General features: G+C 40.7%; 1 protein-coding gene across 1 annotated transcript in view; it reads right to left on the bottom strand.

The window, feature by feature from the left end:
• SYNJ1 (synaptojanin 1) overlaps positions 1-22,122 on the bottom strand; it is a 96,951-nt gene extending 74,829 nt beyond the window's left edge. The window contains exons 1-2 of the mRNA XM_082840511.1: positions 21,984-22,122; positions 733-819 (exon numbers count right to left, since the gene is read on the bottom strand). Coding sequence (XP_082696637.1) covers positions 733-819; positions 21,984-22,107 — 211 coding nt within the window. The 5' untranslated portion in view covers positions 22,108-22,122. The remainder of the gene's footprint in view (positions 1-732; positions 820-21,983) is intronic.
• Positions 22,123-23,766: the final 1,644 nt, after the last annotated feature.

Genomic DNA, 23,766 nt, shown 5'->3' with positions numbered 1-23,766 from the left:
ATAGACCAGAGCTCCTCAAAGTATGCCCCATGAACCAGTTCATGGTGAGTACCTACCAGTTCATGGTGAGAAAAGGTGCTTCTCCTAGAACAGAAAATGATTATCACTAAGTTTACCATTTGGTTTCGCTGACTTCTTTTTTTCTCCATAGTAAGACTTTATCAATGAAGGAAGCCATGTGTTGATTTGCACGATGGTGCTGGCTTCTCTTCTCATCCAGACCAATAACAAAACAGTTTATGGAACGTAACCAGTCCTTGGGCCACGCTCCGAGTCACACCGTTATAGAATCATAAAGGTTACTTTGCAGCCTATGGTGACACTAGGTAGCAGACACAGGCTCGACTGAGACCTTCTGAATACAAAGCAGATGTCTTTTCCACTATAAACCAGGGAAATCAGCGTGTGGTTCCCACTAAGACATCTTTTCCTAAATGCACTGAAACAAAGAAAAAGGGCAATGCCCTGATTTTCTCTTTTGACAACTGATACCAGTCTCTTAAAGTGTTCAAATAGGACGCTGTCTCTGGAACTTAAAATCACAAGAGCACGAGCATGTAGCATGCCTTTTCGGGCAAGAAGCATTATCTCAAGATTAGCTTAATTAAGGTTTAAAAGCTGTTACCACACTTATAGCTCAGATATAGAGTCTGAAATAGATAGTCTCTCTCAAATCCTTAGAATTACAAAAACAGAAATGAAAAAAATAGATCAATTATATCGACTACTTACCAAGATTTAATCGTAAAACACCTAGAAGTCCATAGGCATCGAGAACTTTGGAGTATGTACTCTTGATTGCTTCTTTTTCTGCTGATGCTATAAAAATCAATCAATCAATAAATAAAAGTTTTAGGGTAAGAAAAAGGACCTGAAACATCAGATTCTATTTAGCTATAAAGCCAGAGTTTCAAGCAAAAATGTCCAAATCTAAACCTGATATTCTTAACATAAATGCATCGCATAAAATATTTTTTCAAACCAGTAAATTAACAGTTTTTCCCAAAGAATTAACAAGTTACTCCAGCCCCATCTATTCCCTAATCCATCCTCTCCTAAAGATCTGAAGTACTACCTTTAACAATATTCATATGTTTTGGAGGTTGCTTTTGAATTTTCTTCTCTGTTCCACTGATCTGTTCACCTACTCTAATACCAGGAACACTCTCTGTTATGATATCCTCTATAGGACAACACCCAACTCCTTAACAAAGAGTCTTCCAGAATCTGGCCTCAACGTACCCTTTCTGCTTCATTTTTCATAACTCTCCTCTCCTTCCCACCCCCTGCATCTTAGGCTCCAATCATATTAAAATATCACTATGGCCCAAGCATGGTCTTTTACATTTCTGTACCTTTGCACAGCGATCTGGCTTTCTGCCTGAAAGACTCTATACCCAACCTTTGCCTCTTGGCAAAATTCTATTCACCCTATAAAAACACAGGCACAAAATCACTTTCTGGAAACCTTTCTTTACTCCTCCAGGCACAGGTCTTTCACAGAGCTCCCTCTTCACGTTGCCCAAACATTTAAAATATACTCATCGCTTGTCCTTCTCATTAGCCAGCCTGCTCCTTGAAGGCAGGAATTCTGTCCTATTCATCCTCTCATCCCTGACACTTGGAACAGTGCTTGGCGCACAGAAGGCTACTAACGTTTAAATAATGAAAGCTAATGGCAATACCTGACCACAGAGTCTAGCGGGGGGAAGTCGTCATTCTGGCCTTTGTCTGGATTTATTTCTCCTGCTATGAAGTTAATGTTATCTGCTAATGAATATAACGCACAGAATAATCTCCCTAGGACAGGCTGTTGTGGTTATTCCATTCAGAAAAAAACCAAACAAAACAAACAAAAAAACAAATCCTGAAGCTTTAAAGGAAAATGCCTAGTTCCTAGCAAATACACTTATTAAAAATTGAACACAGAACCAAAGAAACATAAACCACAGCTAGTAACTCAATGGACGAGTACAAATACTACATTCTAAGGTCTACAAATCTGGAAAGGTATGAGCCTCTTTCTCATTCTATACTTTCCCTTCCAGTTCTTTTCTTCTTTACTGCCTTCCTTTATCCACTCCCTACCCACAACCCACCAACTCACCTCTTAGCTGACTGGTTTACTCCTCATTTACCTCTTATCTCTTGCACTTACCCCTTTTCCCTTTCCCCATTCCTCTATGATCTGTACATGAACGATAGTAGGTTATAAATTCTAATAAATTACATTCTGATACAGAATTATAGTACATTTTTAAAATTTATTTATTTATTTATGGCTGCGTTGGGTCTTCATTGCTGCGCACGGGCTTTTCTCTAGTTGAGGCAAGCGGGGTCTACTCTTTTTTTTTTTCGTGGTACGCGGGCCTCTCACTGCTGTGGCCTCTCCCGTTGCAGAGCACAGGCTCCGGACACGCAGGCTCAGCTGCCATGGCTCACAGGCCCAGCCGCTCTGTGGCATGTGGGATCTTCCTGGACCGGGGCACGAACCCGTGTCCCCTGCATCAGCAGGCGGACTCTCAACCACTGCACCACCAGGGAAGCCCGCGGGGTCTACTCTTCATTGCAGTGCATGGGCTTCCCATTGCAGTGGCTTCTCTTGTTGCGAAGCATGGGCTCTAGGCACACGGGCTTCAGCAGTTGTGGTCTGCAGCCTCAGCAGTTGTGGCTCGTGGGCTCTAGAGTACAGGCTCAGTAGTTGTGGCACACGGGCTTAGTTGCTCTGCGGCATGTGGGATCTTCCCAGACCAGGACTTGAACCCGTGTGTCCTGCATTGGCAGGCAGATTCTTAACCACCGCACCACCAGGGAAGTCCCTCTCTGTCGACCTTTATTGCCAACAAAATGGCTATCTTCTCAGTCTACTGCTTTCCTAATATCCCATAGTACTCTGCATTAGAGCTCTTTTCCTTTGTTTTTAAGCTCTTCTCCAGGGTTCTACAGACCAGCTCACTTTCTCTGCCTGCCTCACCTCTTTTCAGATCATCTACTCTTATGCTTCTTCCTAGTTATCCCATTTCTGCCTTCGAATGAGCTGTGCTCTGCTAGCTGGCAGCACAGGCCTTATAAGACTGAAGGACTCAGTCACTCAATTAGCTGATACTGTCACAATTTTCTAGTATGTTCATTATTAGGGGTAGGTCTTTATCTTTATCAAACCACCCAGTATGAAGTTAAGGAGTGAGGAAGATTTCACCAAGCCACTAAAGTTATGGGGATTTGAATTTCATTCTGCATTCCTAGAGTTCCTATGATTATTACTGCACTATATATTTAGGAACAGTTACTCCTAACATTCAGTGACAAGGAACACAGCTAGAAAACATCACAACATAAATTTTAATATTTTATAAAGTAAAACAGGAACTTCTTCCCCTAAATACTGCCTTGTTAAGAGTACCACATGTACAAAAGCAAACCTTCGAGAGGCTTGCTATCTCTGATGACAGAAGGCATGGTTTCCAGGGCAAATACTATTCCAGAGTTTTACAGGTTACATGTTACATGCATTTCAAATACTATCACTGGTAGAATAATATAGACATTACTAGATGTATCTATCAGTTTAGCAGCAACCAGTTGGGTTCCAATACCAGCAGCTAGTAAGGGTTAAAAAGAAAATATATTTTTAATATTAAGTCATCACCTTCCCTTAGAAAAGAGAAAGTCATTTTATAACAAATTATCCTGCAACAAAATGTTCTCTCTCTAATAATGCATAATAATTACCTTTTCATTAACTGTGCTCCAAACATATGAATCTACCATGTCTTTCAGGCCCAAAGAAGACCCATCTATTAGACTGTCACCTGATACAAACATGCAGACAAATGTCATGTTGCCTGGTTATTTGTGCTTTTGTATTATATTCTGAGGCTCAAGAAACAGGACACATTTAAACACACAATTTAAACTAAAGTGCATATTCTTAGATAAAAGTATGCTAAAAGAAAAAAAAAAAGATTCAAAGAATAGATGAGATTTCATCTTCCCTGCCAGGAATTTTTTTGGTTTCCCCTCAAAATATTAAATGAAAAATTTAAATGATTTTTTTAGAGTGACGAATATTATTTTAGCTGAGGTACTTGTATATTTCTGTGATGATCACGACAGTAGCTAACTAGTTACTGGGCTAGGTATTTTTCATGTGTTATTCAATTTCCACAAGCACCCCATGAGCAGAATTGCGACTACTTCCACTTGACATGAGGAAACAGGCTTAGAGAGATTACTAAGTTGCTACTAACCTGTTTAAGCTTAAACAGAGTCAGAGAATGCAGCTTCACGAGGGAAGGGGCTTTGTCTAGCTCGCCGTCCTATCCCCGGTGACCTAGCTCAGTGCCTGGCACCCAGGAGGGGTTCAGTAATTTACGTTCAATGAACTGGTGAATGCAATTTCAGAGCCATACGAACGTTTAACTCTAGACACTTCCAATTTCATAAAAGAAAACCAAGTGTTTTCTTCTTAAATATTTTTAATCTAAAGGACTGCAGATGATTACCTATTTTTCCATTTACGCTTCAAAGGTTTGGGGTGGATGGAAGGAGGTCCTTTGCAGGCTGTGAGAGTCTAGGTAGAGTAAGAAGGGTGGCCCTGTTCATGGAGTTGAAGCCAGAGGTGGGGAAAGAAAGCATCCACTTGGGGGGAGGAGCAGCCGGGCAGGAGATGCTGAAGTCTGAGTGAGGAGGGTGGTGTCCATCCAGAGACAGTAGGAGTGGCCTGGCACGGGATGAGAAGGCAGGGTGCACTGGAGGGAGCCCCAGGCAGGGTGCTGGAGCCCCACAGGGGTGAAGAAGGCAGCCACACGGTGGAGGAGGCTGCAGGGGCAACAGGAGAGTGGTTATGCACAGGGGAATGATCAAAGACCACAGGAGTAGGCTTCTCACTGTCAGAGAAGGGAATTGCAAACATGGAAAGAGAGAAAACTAGAGAGGACACTGCAGTGCTGATCAGAATTGGAGTTACCAGTATGAACTCACGGTTTTCTAGTGAGACAGACTGACAGGGATATAAATGGGTGGGTATAGCTATGTATGCATATCATATACACTTACATGTTCTCCTTAGCTCTAGCCATTGACAGGACCACGACCAGCAATACTCCAATAACAAACAGCACACCTAGCACCCAGACCTTGCCTTCTAATACCATTCTCCACTAAAAGGAACTAGGACTCCTCGGACAGCTAATTCCAGGGGAAGGGCAGGGACAAGATGAGCCTATAACATGTTTCTGCACCAGAAAGTAAGGGAGTGTTCAAAGAATGATGGTGGCATGTTACAAAAATGCGGAAGCTGGCTTAAAGGGGCTTCTTTTACTGGTGAAATCTGGGACAATTTGAGCATCAAAATAAATTATAAGAGTAACAGATTACAACCCACTGAATAAACCCATAAACTGAAAGTTTGAAGAGCAATGGGACCATACATAATCTCAAAGTACCTCACCTCCAAACACTTATTAATTATAAAGGAAAAAAGAGCCAGCCAGAGACACCTGGCAGACACCACCTTAAACCAAGTAATCCAAGTGAACATCAACAGTAATGGGACAAGTGAAGATTGTGTCAACTGACAGGATACAATGAAAAGAATGCAGCAGCACTTCTGTAATATTCCTGCCAAGATAACCTCAATCTGAGCACGAGGAACCATAAGACAAACCCAGAGTGAGGGACATTCTACAAAACAATGAAGATGGCCTTCATCTTCAAAAGTTTTATGGTCATAAAGGTCAAAGACTGAGAAACTTTTCCGCATTTAAGGAGACTAAAGAGACATGATAACTAAATAAAATGCACAAAATTCAACTGGATCTTTTTTGCTACGAAAGACATTGTTGGGACAATTGATGAACTTAAATGGAGTCTGAGGATTAGACAGCAGTAAGGTACCAATGTTAATTTTTTGATGATTATATTGTAGTTATGTAGGTGAATACCTTTCTAGGAAATATGTAATAAAGTATTTGGGGGTGACAGGGTAACTTGTTGGCAACTTAGTAGTCTTAAATAGTTCAGAAAAAAAAGTTCTTTTGTACTGAACTTCAACTTTTCCATATATTTGAAATTATTTAAAAATTAAAAAAATTTTTCTTAATGTAGCCAGCAAAAATAACTTTGAAAATACATGTGCATATGCCTAAGTTATGAAGCTTTTTTCTCTAAATGGCATGAAGATAAACTCTTATAATACCATTTTATTCCCTCCCCATATGTATTTTTTTAATTGGGGGAAAAAGATTCCCTTCTTTTATGAAACTCCATGAAATCCAGAGAAATATATGATTAGGAGGGATCTAATTAAATTATTATCCCATTTCTCTGGTAACTTAATTCTAGAAAATAATTTGAGATTCCTCCACTGTAAAAAGATTACTTAAAATAAGAAAGCCATGGGGGGGAAAAAAAAAAAAAAAAGAAAGCCATGGGACTTCCCTGGTGGCGCAGTGGTTGGGAGTCCGCCTGCCGATGCAGGGGACGCGGGTGCGTGCCCCGGTCCGGGAGGATCCCACGTGCCGCGGAGCGGCTGGGCCCGTGAGCCATGGCCGCTGACCCTGCGCGTCCGGAGCCTGCGCTCCGCAACGGAAGAGGCCACAGCAGGGAGAGGCCCGCGTACCGAAAAAAAAATAAATAAAAAATTTTTTAAAAAATTAAAAATTTAAAAAAACCTTAAAAATAAATAAATAATGCATAAAAAGATAAACATTTTATCTTACCATTGACAGCATTTGAATGCCTTCATTATTGACGTTTAACAGCTCCTCACAGTGACGTCATGTCTGTCCTGGGGTGTGAAGGTGAGGATGGGAAAATGGGCACTGTTAAATGACTGCTAACGAGGGTGTAAGCTGTGGAGTGTATAAAATGGCAGGGGGTGTGGAGAGCTCAGAGGAAACAACGAGCAGAAATGAAAGTTCAGGAAACGTGGTGATACGGAAGTTCAGGCTACTCACTCTCTTGTTAGTGCTGTCTTTCAATGTTATCTACTACGCTTTCCATGAGGGCAACAGACTGCTTTTTTAAAGAGAAGTGGGTTTTTTTCCTCCTTTTCATGTTGTTATTAAACAAACGAAACGCTAGGAAAAACAAACCTTTCTTTTTACAAGTGACTGATTTCTAACCACGGGTAGGCAGGAATAGCCAAGAAGCCCATTGTTTTAGGAGTCATTCTGAGCCGATCAAGATCTTGTGCAGTTCAGCTGAGGTAAGCAGGGCCACATGTCTTCAGCTCATTTGTTAAGCCCGGAAGGTAAGACAGAGCCTGGCTTCTGAAGTTACTGCTGTGACACCTCAGGCAACAACAGTAACTAACCTCCTCCTTATTTTCCTTATTTTAACTGGAAAAACTTTTCTTCTCATGTCACATTCAACACTATCTTTCATTCGTGCTTTAAATCTTAGTCATCAATCTAGTGCAAATGTGCATTTCCTGAGAACACAGAGCTATCTTAAGCATAAATTTATAATTATAGCTGTATTTTAACATATTCTCACATCATTAGAACTGATCATCTGAAGGGCTTCTGAATCTACTCCTAGTGAATATATGAATATGAATCAGGTCACAGAAAAGAATTTAAAGCAAAATAAAATATGTGCCATAAACATTTATTCTCAAAAAATATTTATGGATGAAATTAAATGATGTCCAGGGTTTACTTCAAAATAAACAGTGGTGGCGGGGGTGGGGGGGAATAGCAGATAAGGGATATAGATAAACACAAGCGTCTGTGATTGGACTTCCCTGGTGGCGCAGTGGTTAAGAATCCGCCTGTCAATGCAGGGGACACGGGTTTGAGCCCTGGTCCGGGAAGATCCCACATGCCGAGGAGCAACTAAGCCCGTGTGCCACAACTACTGAGTCTGCGCTCTAGAGCCTGCAAGCCACAACTACTGAGCCCGCACACCACAACTACTGAAGCCTGCGCACCTAGAGCCCATGCTCTTCAGCAAGAGAAGCCACCGCAATGAGAAGCCCACGCACCGCAACGAAGGGTAGCCCCTGCTCACCGCAACTAGAGAAAGCCTGCGCGCAGCAATGAAGACCCAACACAGCCATAAATAAATAAATAAATATATTTTAAAAAGTGTCTGTGATAATCGCTGAGGTTGGCTGGCAGATACATGGGAATCAATGACACTATTCTCTCTTTTTTGATGTCTGTTTGATACTTCCCCAGATAAAATTTATTCTCACAACATCCTTTGGTATCCTGGATAAATTCAGAGAGGAGAGAAGACAAGATAACCTGGCCAGTCAGTGGAAGAGGACAGGCTACTGGGATTCTAAGTGATCCGAGAGGTATTTTCCTCCAAGTAGGCAAAAGTTCAATGGGCACTAGGACTTTTATAAACTTGAAAGGGAACAATAAGTTCTACAGCCTTGAGAATGGCCCCATGGCCTGCTCTTCCCGAGTCTATCATATATTCATCAAATAACAGATATATAACAAATTGGGAAAGAAGCAGACTTGGCAATTATAGAATGGGGAGCCCAGGAAGGGTAAATATTGCTAATACTCTGTCACAAATGTTTTCCTTACATTCATCCTAAATAAATTAGCTTTCATATCCTCCTGTCAAACTTGTAGCTGGAAAATCATAAGCTTACCTTTACCTGTCATCACAGAAGTAGTTAAGAAGTCTTTAAAACTACGTAAAGCCACAAGCTAGTGATATCCCACAACTTAATACAGATAACTTATTCATTATTTTAGCTCTGTGCCTGTTTCAGAGTTGTTTAACTGAACAAATTCATGACTGAAGGCAGGCCTAATCTACGTCTCCTATTTAAACTACAGGAAAGTAATGAAAATAGAAGGTATAGAGATTATCTGTTTATAGACTACAGAAAACACTCAGAGTATAAATATATCAATTGTTCTCTATCAAAATTTAACATACCTATTGTTCTCTATCACATTACTCAACACCTTTTTTTGCTGGACTGGCTTATTTTATAGCACTCTGTCATATGACACAGCTGGCATTACTCAGCATTGTTGGTGTTACACCCGCCCTTCTCAAATGAGAAGTTAAGGCAATTAAGAAACTTAAGATCAGGCTACAGAAATTCAGATGAAAACATAATCATATACCTATGTCTTGATTTTCATGAGTTGTGTCTCTAAAATACAGGCTTATTAAACATAGGATAATTGCAACACGATGGTCACATCTGCCTTGCTAACTCTACCATCTGAATGGAAGAAATAAAATTAACTTATTATCTAAGACATTCAGATAAATAAAAAGTCATTTCTCTAAAAACCTAAATGGTATTTTGAAGATTAAATTTAAATGTAGATTTCTCTAACTTCTGATGAATTAACAATATTTCAAACTAAATAATTACGCTACCCACTGAAGGTCCTGCCATCCAAGGTCAACATTCTGCTGTGGCTCAAACCTTCCAGGTGGGAACAGACTGTCTTTCCTTAGCTGATGATACAGAAGACCAAGCTGAAGAAAGCCAGTAAGAATATGAAAACAAGTTAGCTGAAGAAAGCCAGTAATAATATGATTACAAGTTAGCACGACCTTCCTAGAAACACAATTTGCCTGTGGTTGCATGCACCGCAGTTTGTGGCTGACTTATTTGCATGCAGGTACCGCTCTGGTGTAGAAGCAGAGAGCCTCTAGTCAGAGGATCCTTGAGATCGTGCAGTCCAAGCTACTCATTTTCAGAAGAAAAAGACTAGAGGTTAGGTGATTCGTCCAAGATCATATAACCAGCTGGTGGTAAAGACTCTTTCCATTTCATCACACATAAAGAGAAAATTATTTTAAAGGAAAAAGGTTTTCTTTGTATCAGTAAATAACTAAAATTCCAGCTGAAAGATACTCAGCTATCCAAATTAGTGTTCTATATAAACTGCACATCCCAATCTTGGCAACATTTCAAAATAAAAATAACCTTTCACTCATTCGTGCAACAAGTATTTACTGAATGCCTACCATATACCAGGATCCTGGCAAAGTTCTAGGAATAAAAAAAAGTCGGTGCCCCAATACCTTCCACTGGGAAGACAGGCATTATATAATCATACACCTGCAAAATTATGAATTATACTAAGTACAGTGATGGAGTTCCAACAGACTGCAACAGGAGGACCTAATCTAAAATTGTTTGTGGGGGACTGTGGTGGTTAGAATAGGCCTGCCTGCCTGCAGAAGTGACCTTTAAGTTGAAACCTGAAGAATAAACAGGAAGTTAGCCAAATTAAGAGTGCAGGTAAAAGTGTTCCAGACAACATCCACATGCCCTACGACCAGAAATTCCATTCCTAAGAAAATATCCAACAGAAATATGTATGTGTGTGCACCAAAAGACATGTAAAAGGATATTCATACTAGTGTCATTTATAATAGGAAAAATTGTAAAGAAAGCAAATGTCAACAGAATAGTGGAATATTCATACAGTGGAATACTACATAGCAATGAAAATGAATAAACTACTGCTATACGCTACAACATGCATGATCTCCCATATTTAACACTGAATGAAAGAAGCTGGGCACAACAGGATACATATTGAATGATGCCATTTATGTTAAGCTGAAAACCAGATAAAACTAATCTATGAGGTAAGAAGAAGTCAGGACAGTGATTATCTTTGCAGATCATGATGGAGATAATTGGAAAGGAACATGAGAGAATCTTCTGGAGAACCAGCAATAATGTTCTATTCTCGACCTGGTAGTGGTAACATGAATATGTTCACTCTGTAATAAGTCATCAAGTCGAACATTTATCGTTTATATACTTTTCCACGTGTGCAAACAAGTTTATCTTTAAAAATAAAATCCTGAGCAGAAGGAACAGCTTTTGTGAAGACCCTGAGACCAGAAAGAATTTGATACATTCAGAACTAAAAAAAAAGGGCCAATGTGGCTGGAACACAGAAACCAACAGACAGTACAGTGTAAGACTGAAGAGGGAGATGGACTCGATTTTACTGCAGGTCATTTTAAAGAGTCTGGATTTTAAGTTCAGTGACCAACCCCTGAAGGGTATTAAGCAGGGGAATAATAAGATCTAAACTGTGTATTTAAGAACACTGGAGAGTGGGTAGGGGGAGTGGAAGCAGCGAGACCATTTAAGGAGGCTATTATAATGGTCCATGAAAGAGACTGCAGTGGCTTGACTGGTGCAGAACCAGCTGAAATGGTGAACTGCGTGGATTCTCAATGAAATTAGGAGGTTGAGTTGACTGTACTTGGTAATGGAGTGAATGTGTGAAATGAGAGAGAAGGTGGTGTAGAGGGTGATTCTTAAGTTCTGGTTTAAGCAGCTAGGTGGATGGAAAGCAATCCCCTGAGATAAGGAAGACTGAAGGAGAGCAGATTTGAAGGAATGCAGTGGTCAAGGTGACCATCGACCCAGTACCTGTGCCCAGCCTCCCTTACTATGTAGCCATGGTACAGGTGGGGTTTTATGGGAACTCAAACAATCATAGAAATTTCTACCTTCTTTTGCCAAACATCTGCCCAACCCAAGTAGCACCTGATATCCCTGTAGCCACAGTAGTTGGTTCAGGAATGGACACAAAACTCTAACAAGGGGGAGGGCATTTTCATTTTGTAGGTTCTAATCCATTTTCTCAGTTTGAAAAAAAATTGGATCTCAGCTGTGCCATCCAAAATAAATAATTATTCTACCCAGCTCTGTATCAGTCCCACACAGCTTTGCAACATCTACAAATCTGATAACGACCTTTCTACCCCATTCTCCAAGAAAATAATCAAATTGTGAAACAAGATAGGCCAAAGTCACATCCCCAACGTTGACCAAGACAGACCACTAACGAGCACTAATGTACAACCAGCTAGGAATTTACTTAATAATAAGATTCAGGACTTCCCTGATGGTCCAGTGGTTAAGACTCCGTGCTCCCAATGCAGGGGTCCTGGGTTCAATCCCTGGTCAGGGAACTAGATCCCACATGCATGCCACAACTGAAAGAGCCGCATGCCGCAACGAAGAGCCCGTGTGCCGCAACTAAGACCCAGCACAGCCAAATAAATGAATAAAATATATTTTTTTAATTTAAAAAATAAAATAAATAACAAATAATAAGATTCATCCTGCCTATACTTCGAACATGGTCCACAGGATATTAAAAGGCTGTTTATCTACCTTTCAGTAAGGTATTCAACAGACAACAGCAATCCTACGGTCGACTAGTGAACAAAATGAAACATAACCCATAATAAATATTTATTGCGAAGACCTAGTTTATATAAGCAAAAAAACTTTATAAAGTTATGTAAGAAGACTATAATAAAAGGGAAGAAGAGAGTATTTTAATAACATTCAATATGTTTTAGTTAATAATTTAATAAGAAGTATTTTGTTTTTTATTTTTTCTTTTAACTGACTAAGTTATCTTAAAATCATCCAGGAGTATAAAGAGCGCATAAATTCTTTCAGCCTGAACTGAGGGAGTAATTAAATAGGTGTCCAGTTGACCACGAAGAGTTAATGCATATCTCCAAATGCCAAATGTACTCACAGTAATTTGATTAGTTCATTAGCTATGAAATGCACTCCAATGTGAATGCATTGCTTATATTGTGTAACATTACAGAGGAATAACAATGGCTTTCACTTGCAAAATCTATTTTAGTGGAAAAAGATAAACACAAATTCTTATTAACAACCATTAAAAAACTCAAGCAAATTTAAACTGTCACCAGTAAAAACATGATATGCAATTTTTAAATATATACCTCCTTTTGGCACTCTGCTTACAAGACTAACCCCAACTGCACTAATCTATTCCACTCTTTCTACCTCTTTCAAGCTTAGAGTTAAAACATAACTAAGTAACAAAATGTCACTGATTCAGACTTTACAACCTCAAAATTTCTGAATGTACTGGTGCTAGATGCAAAGAAAAGCAATACTATTTAAATTGCTACTCATATAACTGGCTCATTTTTTTTAGCTTCTGAACATCTGAAAGTCTTTACATCATCTTTGTTTGTGACTGGGTACAGAATTCTAGGTGGACAGTTTCAGGGCTGTTTTTTTGTTTGTTTGTTTGTTTGTTTTTCCATTTCAGTACATTAATGATCTAGCTCTATGTAAAATAAAAATAAAAAAATAAAGATCTAGCTCTTTCTCATCTGGCTTGGACTGTTTCTGAAGAAGTCCATCATGATTTGTATCTTCCTTCTTCTACATGTATATCTTTTTTTTTTTTTTTTCTTTCCTGGGCTGTTTTTAGGATTTTTATCTGCGTCACCGTTTTAAGCAATTTGATCACATATTTGGGTGTAGTTCTTTCTCTTCATGGTTCTTCTGCTTGGGGTTCATTTAGCTTCTTGGAACCATGGATTTATAGTTTTCATCAATTCTGGAAACTTGTCAGCCATTATTTCTTCAAATATTTTCCTGCTCCACCCCCTTCCTTCTAGGATTCCAACTGCACATACATATGGGGCCACTTGAAGTTGTCCCACAGCCCTCTGATGCTCTGTTTATCTATTTTAGTCTGCTTTTCTGTGCTTCATTTTGGGTTGTTTCTATTATTTTGTCTTCAAATTTGCCACTCATTTATCCTGCAGAGTCTAATCTATTAATCCCCATCAGTGTATTTTTTTCATTTCAGACATTGTTTTTTTTCAATTCTGGAAGTTTGATTTGGGCCTTTACATTTTTCATGTCTCTCCTTAACATGCTCATTCTTTCCTGTGTTCCTGAACATATGGACTGTATTTATAATAGCTGTTTTAATGTTCTTATTAATTTGAGCATCTGTTTCTACAGATTGACTTTTCTCCTCATTACAGGGTATATCTTCCTGCTTCTTTTCATGTACGGTAATTTTTAATTGAATGCCAGACATTGTGAAATTGACAGGGTTGAATGCTGGATACATGTATATACATTCTGTATTCCTATAAACAGTCTTAATCGTTATTCTGGGATACAGTTGAGTTATTTGGAAATTATCTGGAAACAGTTTGACCCCTTTGGGTCTTGCTTTGAAGCTCTGTCAGGCAGGACCAGAGCAGCATGTGGTCTAGAGCTACTTGGCTCCACTACTGAAGTAATATACCCTTCTCTGAGTGTTCAACCCAATCCCCCAAGTATTACCAGTTTTCTCCATTCTGGCTGTTTGGAGCATGAACTATTCCCAGCCCTGGGCTCCAGGAATTTTTCTGCCTGCTCCTCTTCGGTGGTTCTTTTCTGCCTTGATAGCTTCCTCATACACTGGCACCAATCAGAACTCAGCTGATGTCTCAAGTGGAATCCGCTACACATCTCAGGAGCTCTGTGCAGTTATACCTTTTCTGGTACTTAGTCCTGAGAATTCTAGATGCTCGCGTTTCGCCGAAGCCCCTACTCTATCTCCTCAACTCAGGGAGACTGCCAGGCTTTGTCTGGGTTCACCCTGCTGCTGCTGTAGCCTGGAAGCTCTCAAGGCAGCGACTGCAAGGCTCCCCTCATTTGTTTCCCTTCTCTTAGGGATCAGTGTCTTGTGCTGCCTATTGTTCAAGAGCTGAAAATTGTTTCACATTTTTTTGTTCTTTTTTTGTTGTTGTTATTTAAGGTGGGAGGGCAAATACAGATCCTGTTACACCATCATGCTCAGAAGCAAGTATCCTGCTACATTCCTGGCCTAGTTATATTTTAAGGACATTTTAGAACATCTGAGAGACCTGAAATCATATAATAAGAAGTCACATAACAAGGCTTTACTGTTCAGTGAGAGAGAAATTTTTTGCCTTCACTTTTATTTCCTCATAGCACACTTAAGTGGTAAAGAAATGAAGGCACTTAGGAACGACTACTGGCCCTACGTTAGCAGGCTAATCCTGCTGCCCAGGATAGAGAAGTAAGGTTGATTTTTTTTAAGTGTTAATATTTAAGTTGCTATTTATTTTCTTTTCTATTAAATATGAACATTCCAAAAATTATTTACAAAAAGAAAATGAAGTTTTGCAACCCTAACATAAAGTGATATATAACAAGTCTAAATTTCATTTTCTGCACAGAAAAAGTCAACTATAAAAAAGGCACTTCTGGGCTTCCCTGGTGGCGCAGTGGTTGAGAGTCCGCCTGCCGATGCAGGGGACACGGGTTCGTGCCCCGGTCCGGGAAGATCCCACGTGCCGCAGAGCGGCTGGGCCCGTGAGCCATGGCCGCTGAGTCTGCGCGTCCGGAGCCTGTGCTCCGCAACAGGAGAGGCCACAACAGTGAGAGGCCCACGTACTGCAAAAAAAAAAAAAAAAAAAATTCTTAAAAAAATAAAAGGCACTTCCTTCCTCAACTTGAAATTTTTTCTTAAAAAGACATAAGATACTGCAACTTATGTAAAGGGCAATCGTGCTGACTAGTAGCATTTGGCAATTAAAAAAAACAAACAAAAAACTATGCACACTGCTTGTCATCACCACCTACTACCCTCATCCAAAATTCTAAAACCTGACATTTAACTTGGCCTGGCAAAGTTAAAACATAAAGTTTCTAATTACCTAACGCTAAATCAAACCATGTTTCCCTCTTAGATATTAACAGTTTGTAGGTAAAAACACAGCAAGTTTAACACTTCCCTCATTAGAAAACGCTTACCATTTCACTCTAAAGTCTACTGGCATTCTTTTCTTTTTGTTCTTCATTCCTCAACCCCCCCAATAATAACCACCACCCTAACAAAAGTATAAATAATAATTAGAGCGAAAAAGCAAATGGTAAGACTATGTCATTAGAGAAGTTATTTAATCTCTCCAAGCCTCAGTTTCCACATCTGCGAAGTGTGGATAAAAGTACAACCCACAGAATTACATGAAATAAAGCATGTCTAATGCCAGTCTAAACTGTATGCTGAGATGCTCTGGGACACTTCAGCAAACTCTCAGGAGAGACGAGGGATATTTTAAATGGAAAGAAACACGGAGATATTCAACACATGCTGGACACTGCCCAAACTATTAGCTTGGGGTAGTTCAGAGTTTTAACATTTGATAGCAGTATGTTCCTTTATGACATCAGACATCAGATCTTAGTGAAGCTGGGTTTTCAGTCGTTGCTGCGATTAAAAAAAAACAAGTACTGCTCCAAAATCAACGCGGAACAGGCAATGAGGGTGGTGCTTTTCAGTCTGGTGCCAAGGTCTGAAAAGCTGTTCAGTGCTCAACAGGCATTCCCATACCGTAAATAAGGAACTGTGGCTATTTATGAAGGAAGGAAATTATTTTCAATTTCTTTGCAATATTTTTTCCAAACAGCTACTAAAGGTTGTTAGGACATAAATATTTATTGTTTGGACCTAACTATTTAATGAACAGAACGGCGGCTTACGGGTGCTGTTAAAAACTTAATAAGACCCCAAGGATGCCATAAAACGAGAAAGCTTAGGCCCCTCTGGCTTAATGCTGTGACTAGCAGAGCAACTTCCAGTGAATAGCAAGTATGACTCCTTTACCGTGTGCAGTTTCATAGAAAAGGCAAGACACTTCACATTCTGTGACAAAGAGCTCCAGAATTTTATCCCTCTGTTTTACAGCTCAGGTTTCCATGATAAAAGAAAACAAATTAGGCAGACAAAGACACTTAGACGGACAATGTGGGGTAAAACCAGGTCCAGAGTTAAAGCCTGAAGATAATCTTACCACTAGACAGATAAACGCAATTAATCCTTCCTACCGTACCAGTATGTGACACCCAAAAGAACGAAAGCTCTTATTTTAAGAGTTAGGAATTTACATCAACACCGTACATCCCCGTCTTTTAAACAGGTGATCCATAACTTCACAATATTTAATTTACACACTACTGTAACTCTATGCAACTTCTGAAGACAGGTTAAGGGGTACAAGAAACTGTTTAGAGCAAGTAAGTCATTTGGTCCAATATTATTTTAATGTAATGGTTATTTGCTCCCTCCCTTTTATGTGACGACATACTATGACATACAACACATGCGCAATCATTCACTTATGAACAAATGAGTAAGATGCCACTCAGACTAACATTTGTATACCCAGAGGGTCAACCAACCACACACAACTAGTAAGGCTATGACACAGCTATGCAGCATAAATGGGCAACACTGCGGATCCTAAAAGTGAGCACCATATATACATTTGAATATTAAAAAACCATTGAAAATCAAACACATATGGGTTAGTTAAAAGGCGCCATTCCAAGGCTATACATAATCACAGGAAAAAGTATTTACATTACTTGGAAAACAGCTGCAACAAAGAGTTTATTGCCAATGCCCTTTATAAACTTCTCTCTTACGTTTAATACAGATGTTACGCTCACTATCTATGTGACCCGCACATCATCCTCCATTTCCGATGTGCTGACCTTCCCTTTACTCCATCTTCTATTTAGGATACAATTATAAAGCAAATTATTTACCTTTACTAAAGCATGAGATGGGTTGTAAAATAATGAGATAGCCTGTGAATTTAAAGCATGTATCTGTCTGACTGGCTACTTGTCCGTCCCTTGTGATGGTCTTTTCATGTGTCTAACTGTACAAAGTGGAGGAAAACTAAACTCAACACAAAACTGACAGATGTCTTCCTTTATTTCTTAAAAAATTAGTTTCGGGCTTCCCTGGTGGCGCAGTCATTGAGAATCCGCCTGCCAATGCAGGGGACACGGGTTCGAGCCCTGGTCTGGGAAGATCCCACATGCTGCGGAGCAACTAGGCCCGTGAGCCACAACTACCGAGCCTGCGCGTCTGGAGCCTGTGCTCCGCAACAAGAGAGGCCACGATAGTGAGAGGCCCATGCACTGCGATGAAGAGTGGCCCCTGCTTGCCACAACTGGAGAAAGCCCTCACGCAGAAACGAAGACCCAACGCAGCCAAAAATAAATAAATTTTAAAAAAAAATTAGTTTCCAAGAAGAAGCGTGTAGTGTTACAACTTGCTGACCATCACTCTTGTGCTTATGCTGGTTCAGACGCAGTATACCAGTCACAGAGAGTCCACTTGCTACACTGAGTCACTGCTCCACAGACATCAAATTTTTGGTTCAACTGAACATTTTTCTGGACTAGTAATTTTCAAAAATGAGTAACACTGAAAATGGGCATGTGACTAAAAAACATATTAACTATTATCTAAGAACGTTTCAGAAGGTTTTTTTAATTTTTATTTTGTTATTATTATTTTTTTCACTTTTGGCCGTGCCTCGAGGCATGTGGGATCTTAGTTCCCCAACCAAGGATCAAACCCATGCCCCATGCAGTGGAAGTGTGGAGTCTTAACCACTGGACTGCCAGGGAAGTCCAAAGGTTTCTTTAAATAAATAAATGCAATGAAAGAAATCGATAAAATTATTTTCCATCTCAAGAAAAGTAATTTTAAAACAAACTGTTAACAGTACTTATGGCAGTTATGAAGAATATTCATCACACACATTTTAATTGGCATTTCAGAAAAACCTTAATGATGTGGTTAACAGTTATTTCCAAGAGAATTTTTCAGTAACAAATCCAAACAATGTGTAACGTATGTGTTTCACATCAGCAGTTCGGTCAAACAGCAATTCTTTAAAAGACAGAAAATAAATTTTATATGAAAAGGTACCACACTTTCAAACACAGAATACTGCACTACAAACATAGAATACTATAATCTACATTAGGTTAGTCTTCCCCCCATGCCATTTACTTAATAATCATTTATTCTGCAATATGAGTAAGACACTGAACTAAGCACTAGGGATACAAATATTACTGAGACCTGGGCCTTTTCCTCAAGGAGTGAAGCATCCAGATGCAGAGACCTGAACACAGTTCCACGTTCTGTGAAAAGCACTAGACTAAAAGCGCTATGGGAACATCAGCACTTGGTTCAGGCTGAGGGTTTCAAGGAAACTCATTACGGACCCCACAGGAGACAGTAACAGCACTGAAATTCTGGAAACATGGTTATTTTAGATAGCGTCTGCGAGCCAAAAAAGTTATGCCATAATCTATCATAGAAAGGCCTATATAAACCATGCTCAGAAATGGTCATCCCAATCTAATTATATCAGAATCTCTGGGGGGCTGGAGCCCAGGCATCAGTATTTGTAAAAACCTTCCCAGGTAATTATAATGTGCACACAGGGCTGAAAATCACTGATTCATTGATTGATTAAGTCATAGCATCATGACTGATTTAACATCTTTATCAACATTAAGACAGAATTCTAAGGCTTGATTAATTAGTGGATACTTGGGTCCTAAGAGGACCCGTGAGCCGAGTTCATTTTCACTCACACCCTATCTTTTAATATGTGCTAATAACAGGAAAAATGACATTTCATATTGGTTATCTCATGACACTTCTGGCCTAAGCCAAGAAAATTAAGTGACTGTCAGTCCTTAACGATATGTATTGCCTAAGCTGTCTAATTGTTTAAACTTTAAACCCAGCAACTGAAGCCTGTAGAAGTCACAAACTTTGGGTACGTGAAACTGAGTCCTGCTAGGGTCACTCTCACCACGTACGTTCAAGAAAAACACCTGCATACAAGCATGTAGAGAACAACAAAAGCAGCATATAAAAAGCATTCATCTTGTGATACAGACTAAGTTCCACAAAATGAAGGGAAGGAAGAGACAAGAGGGAGCTGGAGGGGCAGATTCTCATTAAGGAAGAAGACTCAAGCTGGAACTGACAGGCTTCAACTGGAAAGGCAGAAAAAAGCATTCTAGCAGTCTTGGAGGAAGAGGGACAGCATGATGACGGTTGGAAAAAGCACGCTACTTTGGGAGAGCACTGAGGAAACACCAGTCTCCCTGAAAGGAGATCAACACTGAACCAACAGGTGGCACCAAATGATGGCAGGCCTTGATTGACAGGCTGACGAGTCTGAACTTAATCTTATTGAAAAATAGGGTTACATTTGGATTTAATATCAAAAATGATTTTAGGAGATTCTTCTGGTAGATTAATATGCAAGATGCATCGAAATTCAAAGGTCTGAGATTGGTGAAGATAAACAGAACACCTCAGTATTTTACAAGCACAGCCCCCTGAATACAACAGGCACTGACAAAATGTGAAGGTTTTAAAAATGAACATTCTACAGCACAATACACACCTTGGTATCATTCTGACCTGAATGTCAAATTAATTTTACACATCAAATAAGTTATAAAAAGGTCTGTTAGCTCTTAAATATTAATGTTTTAAATATGAAAGTTTACAGTAGAAAAGCTACTGACATAGAAAAGCTAATTAGTAGAAAAGCTAATGACATACCCAAGAGATTATATATCCATTTATGCTAGCTTTACGGAGAGAGACAACATTCACAGTTTTTTTCTCCTGAAAAGAATTACTTATATAGTCTAAATCTAATGAAAATAAAAAGAGTTAATAAATAGTTAAGACAATGTTTTTAAGATTCTTTTCCTTAAAATGAATGTTAATGCCAAAATGGATGGTTTGGGAAGTTGTTTTGTTTTGTTTTGTTTTTTTAAACCATTATTTGGCATAAAAGAGAGGACTGCTGGAGGTTTGGAAGTAGGATTATCCTTAAGCTTCCTGACCTTGGAGTAAAGTATAGCAATAACCCTAATAACTATAGGTAATACAAACTTTGTAGCTGAAAATTTGACTTCCCATTATTACCAGTAATCACAATTAGAGAAACATTTAGAATTTAGACAAACTAGGAAATCACCAAAACACACAAGCAGCTGAAAAGGGTTTCACATGCTAAAACAAACCTTTTTCCCCCACAGATAGTTTTATCTAGATAGAATTCATCAGTATAAGAATAATATTTGTAGTACGAAGAAACATGCTTTGCAAAATTAATATTGTAGCAAGTAATATTTTAGTTGATTTAAGCATAAATAACAATGTATCAGTAAATGAATTAAGTCTGACTGAATATAACCCATATTACTAACACTTGTTTCACTTGTTTCTTAGAACACATATAGCCTCTTCCTGTTCACCACATGTACCAAAAAATACATATTTCTTATACATTGTTCTCTGCTTAAGACTTTTCATTATGTCACTATCCTTTTCCCCAATCAGCATAAAATTTTGCTATTTCAGAGAATTAAGATCAATCAGGTTTAACTGATATTAATATTCTGTACGTTAGTATTCTGTATGCAGAGATTAGGGTCTCCTGCCCTTCACTACTGAATATGGAGAAAGTTTAACAGTTCAAAATATTTAGGGGCTTACAGTTGTAAGTATGCCTTTCAAATGGTATTTTTAATTTTTAAAAATATGACCAATAACTAAACTGATCCTACATAGCAAAAGCATAATATAGAACAAGTCGTTACCACTAGAGAGCCTCTGACAACACAGTCACATTTGAAATAATCCTAAATTGAGGTTACCAGATGAAATCTTATATTATCAAGTGTAATGTTCAAATTAATCTTTTTCGTTTTAATTTCATCCATCTGCCCACAAAGTAACCCAAGCCTTACTAATCTACTCTTTTTCTTGTGGTGTAGTAGTCCTTTTCTTTAAAATAAACTATCAAAGTAGTTTCTTAAACAATATGAAATCAATCACCTACCTTACATGAAATTTTGAAGGTTGTTTACAATCCTCTTAATGAAAATGTAAGCACCTCACCATAAAATCCTCCAACAATATTAAATAAATACTCTTATAGTCCATTATTACAACTGACCTATACGAAATGCTGTTCATTACAGCCAAAATGTCAAGCAAGCCATCTTACAGGCTTATGTGATATGCTATACACTGCAACGATAATTTTTTGGAAAGACAGATTTACTTTGAGAAGCAGCAGAAGAAACCAAAAAAGCAAAAATCTGTACCAAAACCTGCATCTTCCCCAACCCCAACAAAAACCTGCAGTGGGGGAAGAAAAGAAAATAAAAGTTTTAAAGAAAATAAGGTCTGGTTAAAAGGAAATAAAAGCATATCAGAGTCTTCTTTAAAAAATGGTTGAAGCTGAATTATTTCAAGCAAAACAGACCCTGATCAGCTGGGCTGTGAGAGATGACTTACAGAGCACAGCTACAGCCCCAGACTCGAACATGAGACATTCTTCCTTATGCCTAGTTTCCACTATGAGGCTGAAAGGTGGAGGATCCAATTTGTGATAGATCCGAAATCCTTTGCTGAACGCCATTCTCCTTTCTTCCGAGGCAGCCCTGTGAAAACCAAGCAAAGCAAAGCAAATGAAGCTAATGTTTCCTTCTGCAGCAAAGGACTGCAAGGCATCCAGAAGTCCCTCCCTGCCAGGTTCTGATGGGGGGGGGGTGGGGTGGTAAAAAAAAAAGGGGGGGGAGCTTGGGGAGAGAATGGTTGATTCCAAAAGATAAGTCGTCACGTAATTTTACCGAAAAGCAAGAGGAAAAGCTGCCAATTCTCACAGCAAGGCAAGGCAGGGTTTTATCACTCCAAGTCCATGAACGGTTTGGTGAAGATGAGTTTCCCCTTTAGTTAATGTTTACCAAAAGGAAACATTTTGAGCGTATTTCGCTCGGAGTTGTTTATCAGATTCCTGCTTCAGAATTTGTCAACTACGTTGAAAGGGAAACGATTCGGAAACTTCAAGCCGATCCTCTGCGGGGCAAGAAGAGGTAGGTGCGAAGGAAGGTTAACAAGGCTGATTCAAAGCGCCTTAGGGGGCGAGAGAAGGGGAAAGGATTATCCGACACAACGGGCTCTCCCGGGGGCGGCGGTGAAGGGCAAGAGCAGCGGTACAGGCTACCGCCGCCTCCAGCCCAGCGCCAGGGCACCGCCGGCTGAGGGGTCCGCAGGCAGCAGCCAGTGGATATGAATGGCCACCCGGGAAGAGTCACGAGTCGGGACACGGACCGGACCGAGGCTCCTCGGGGTTTCCCGGCAGTCGACCGCCCGGAGAGCGGCTCCTTCCCAGGGGGACAGAAGTGCGGAGCAGCCCGATCCCTCCATTATACGCCAGAAGAGATGACCAGGCGCCCAAACTGACTCGGTGCCTTCCCCGCGGGCAGGCTGACAGCCGCTGTCACCTCTGCTCCCCGCCCGACGCGGCGCCCCGCACAACCGGTGGTCTCCCAACCACCCCGCCTGCCCTCCAGTACCTGGCTGCCCGCGGTCGCCGCTCACCGCTCCCGCCCAGGCTGCGGAGGTGGAGACTGCTTCAGGAAGCGCCGGCCCGCGCGCCCCGCAGCCGGTGCGCCTGGCCGCTGCCGCTCCCCGCCCCCCCCCCACCAGCCGGCCGGCTCACCTCTTCCTCCGGCTCCTCCTCCTCCTTCTTCCGCAGCCGCCGCCGCCGCCGCCGCCGCCGCCGCCGCCGCCACAGCCGCCCGAAGCGTCACTTCCGCTCCAGCAGGCCCATCTCTTCCGTATGGCGCAGCGGCCGGGGGAGGAAGACCCGCCCCTCGCGGGGAAGGGCGGGGCGTCGGGGGGAGGTCCCGCCCCCTCTGGGCTGCCCTGCTGGCCAGGTAACCGCGAGCTGCCCGCAGCCTCCACGCGCAGCGACCTTCTCCTCGGGCGGCGTGTTCCCCAAGCTGCAGCTGCAGGTCCCACCGCTGAGGATGCTGGGAGAGGGAGGATGCGGCCTCCCCGGGTCCCTCGCGTGGGCTTTTCAAAGCTTACCAACCACGGGGAGGGACTCAGGGGAAAAGCTTTGGGGGCTGGGTATTGATAGGTGCCCAAGAAGGGTATCAGGACCACCCCCTGCCTCCCCCGCCTAACTGGCTGGGGGGAGGCTTCGGGACAGTCAGCACGCTGGGCAACAGGGCAGCGCCTGAAGAGCTGTCCATGGTGTCTCACTGCGAACAGCGCAGAGTTCTTATTCTGA

Source organism: Leucopleurus acutus (genome assembly GCF_964270905.1).
Source record: "Leucopleurus acutus genome assembly, chromosome: 5".
Lineage (NCBI taxonomy): Eukaryota > Metazoa > Chordata > Mammalia > Artiodactyla > Delphinidae > Leucopleurus > Leucopleurus acutus.
Note: the sequence above shows the minus strand (reverse complement) of the source record. Positions and strands in the feature narration are given on the sequence as shown.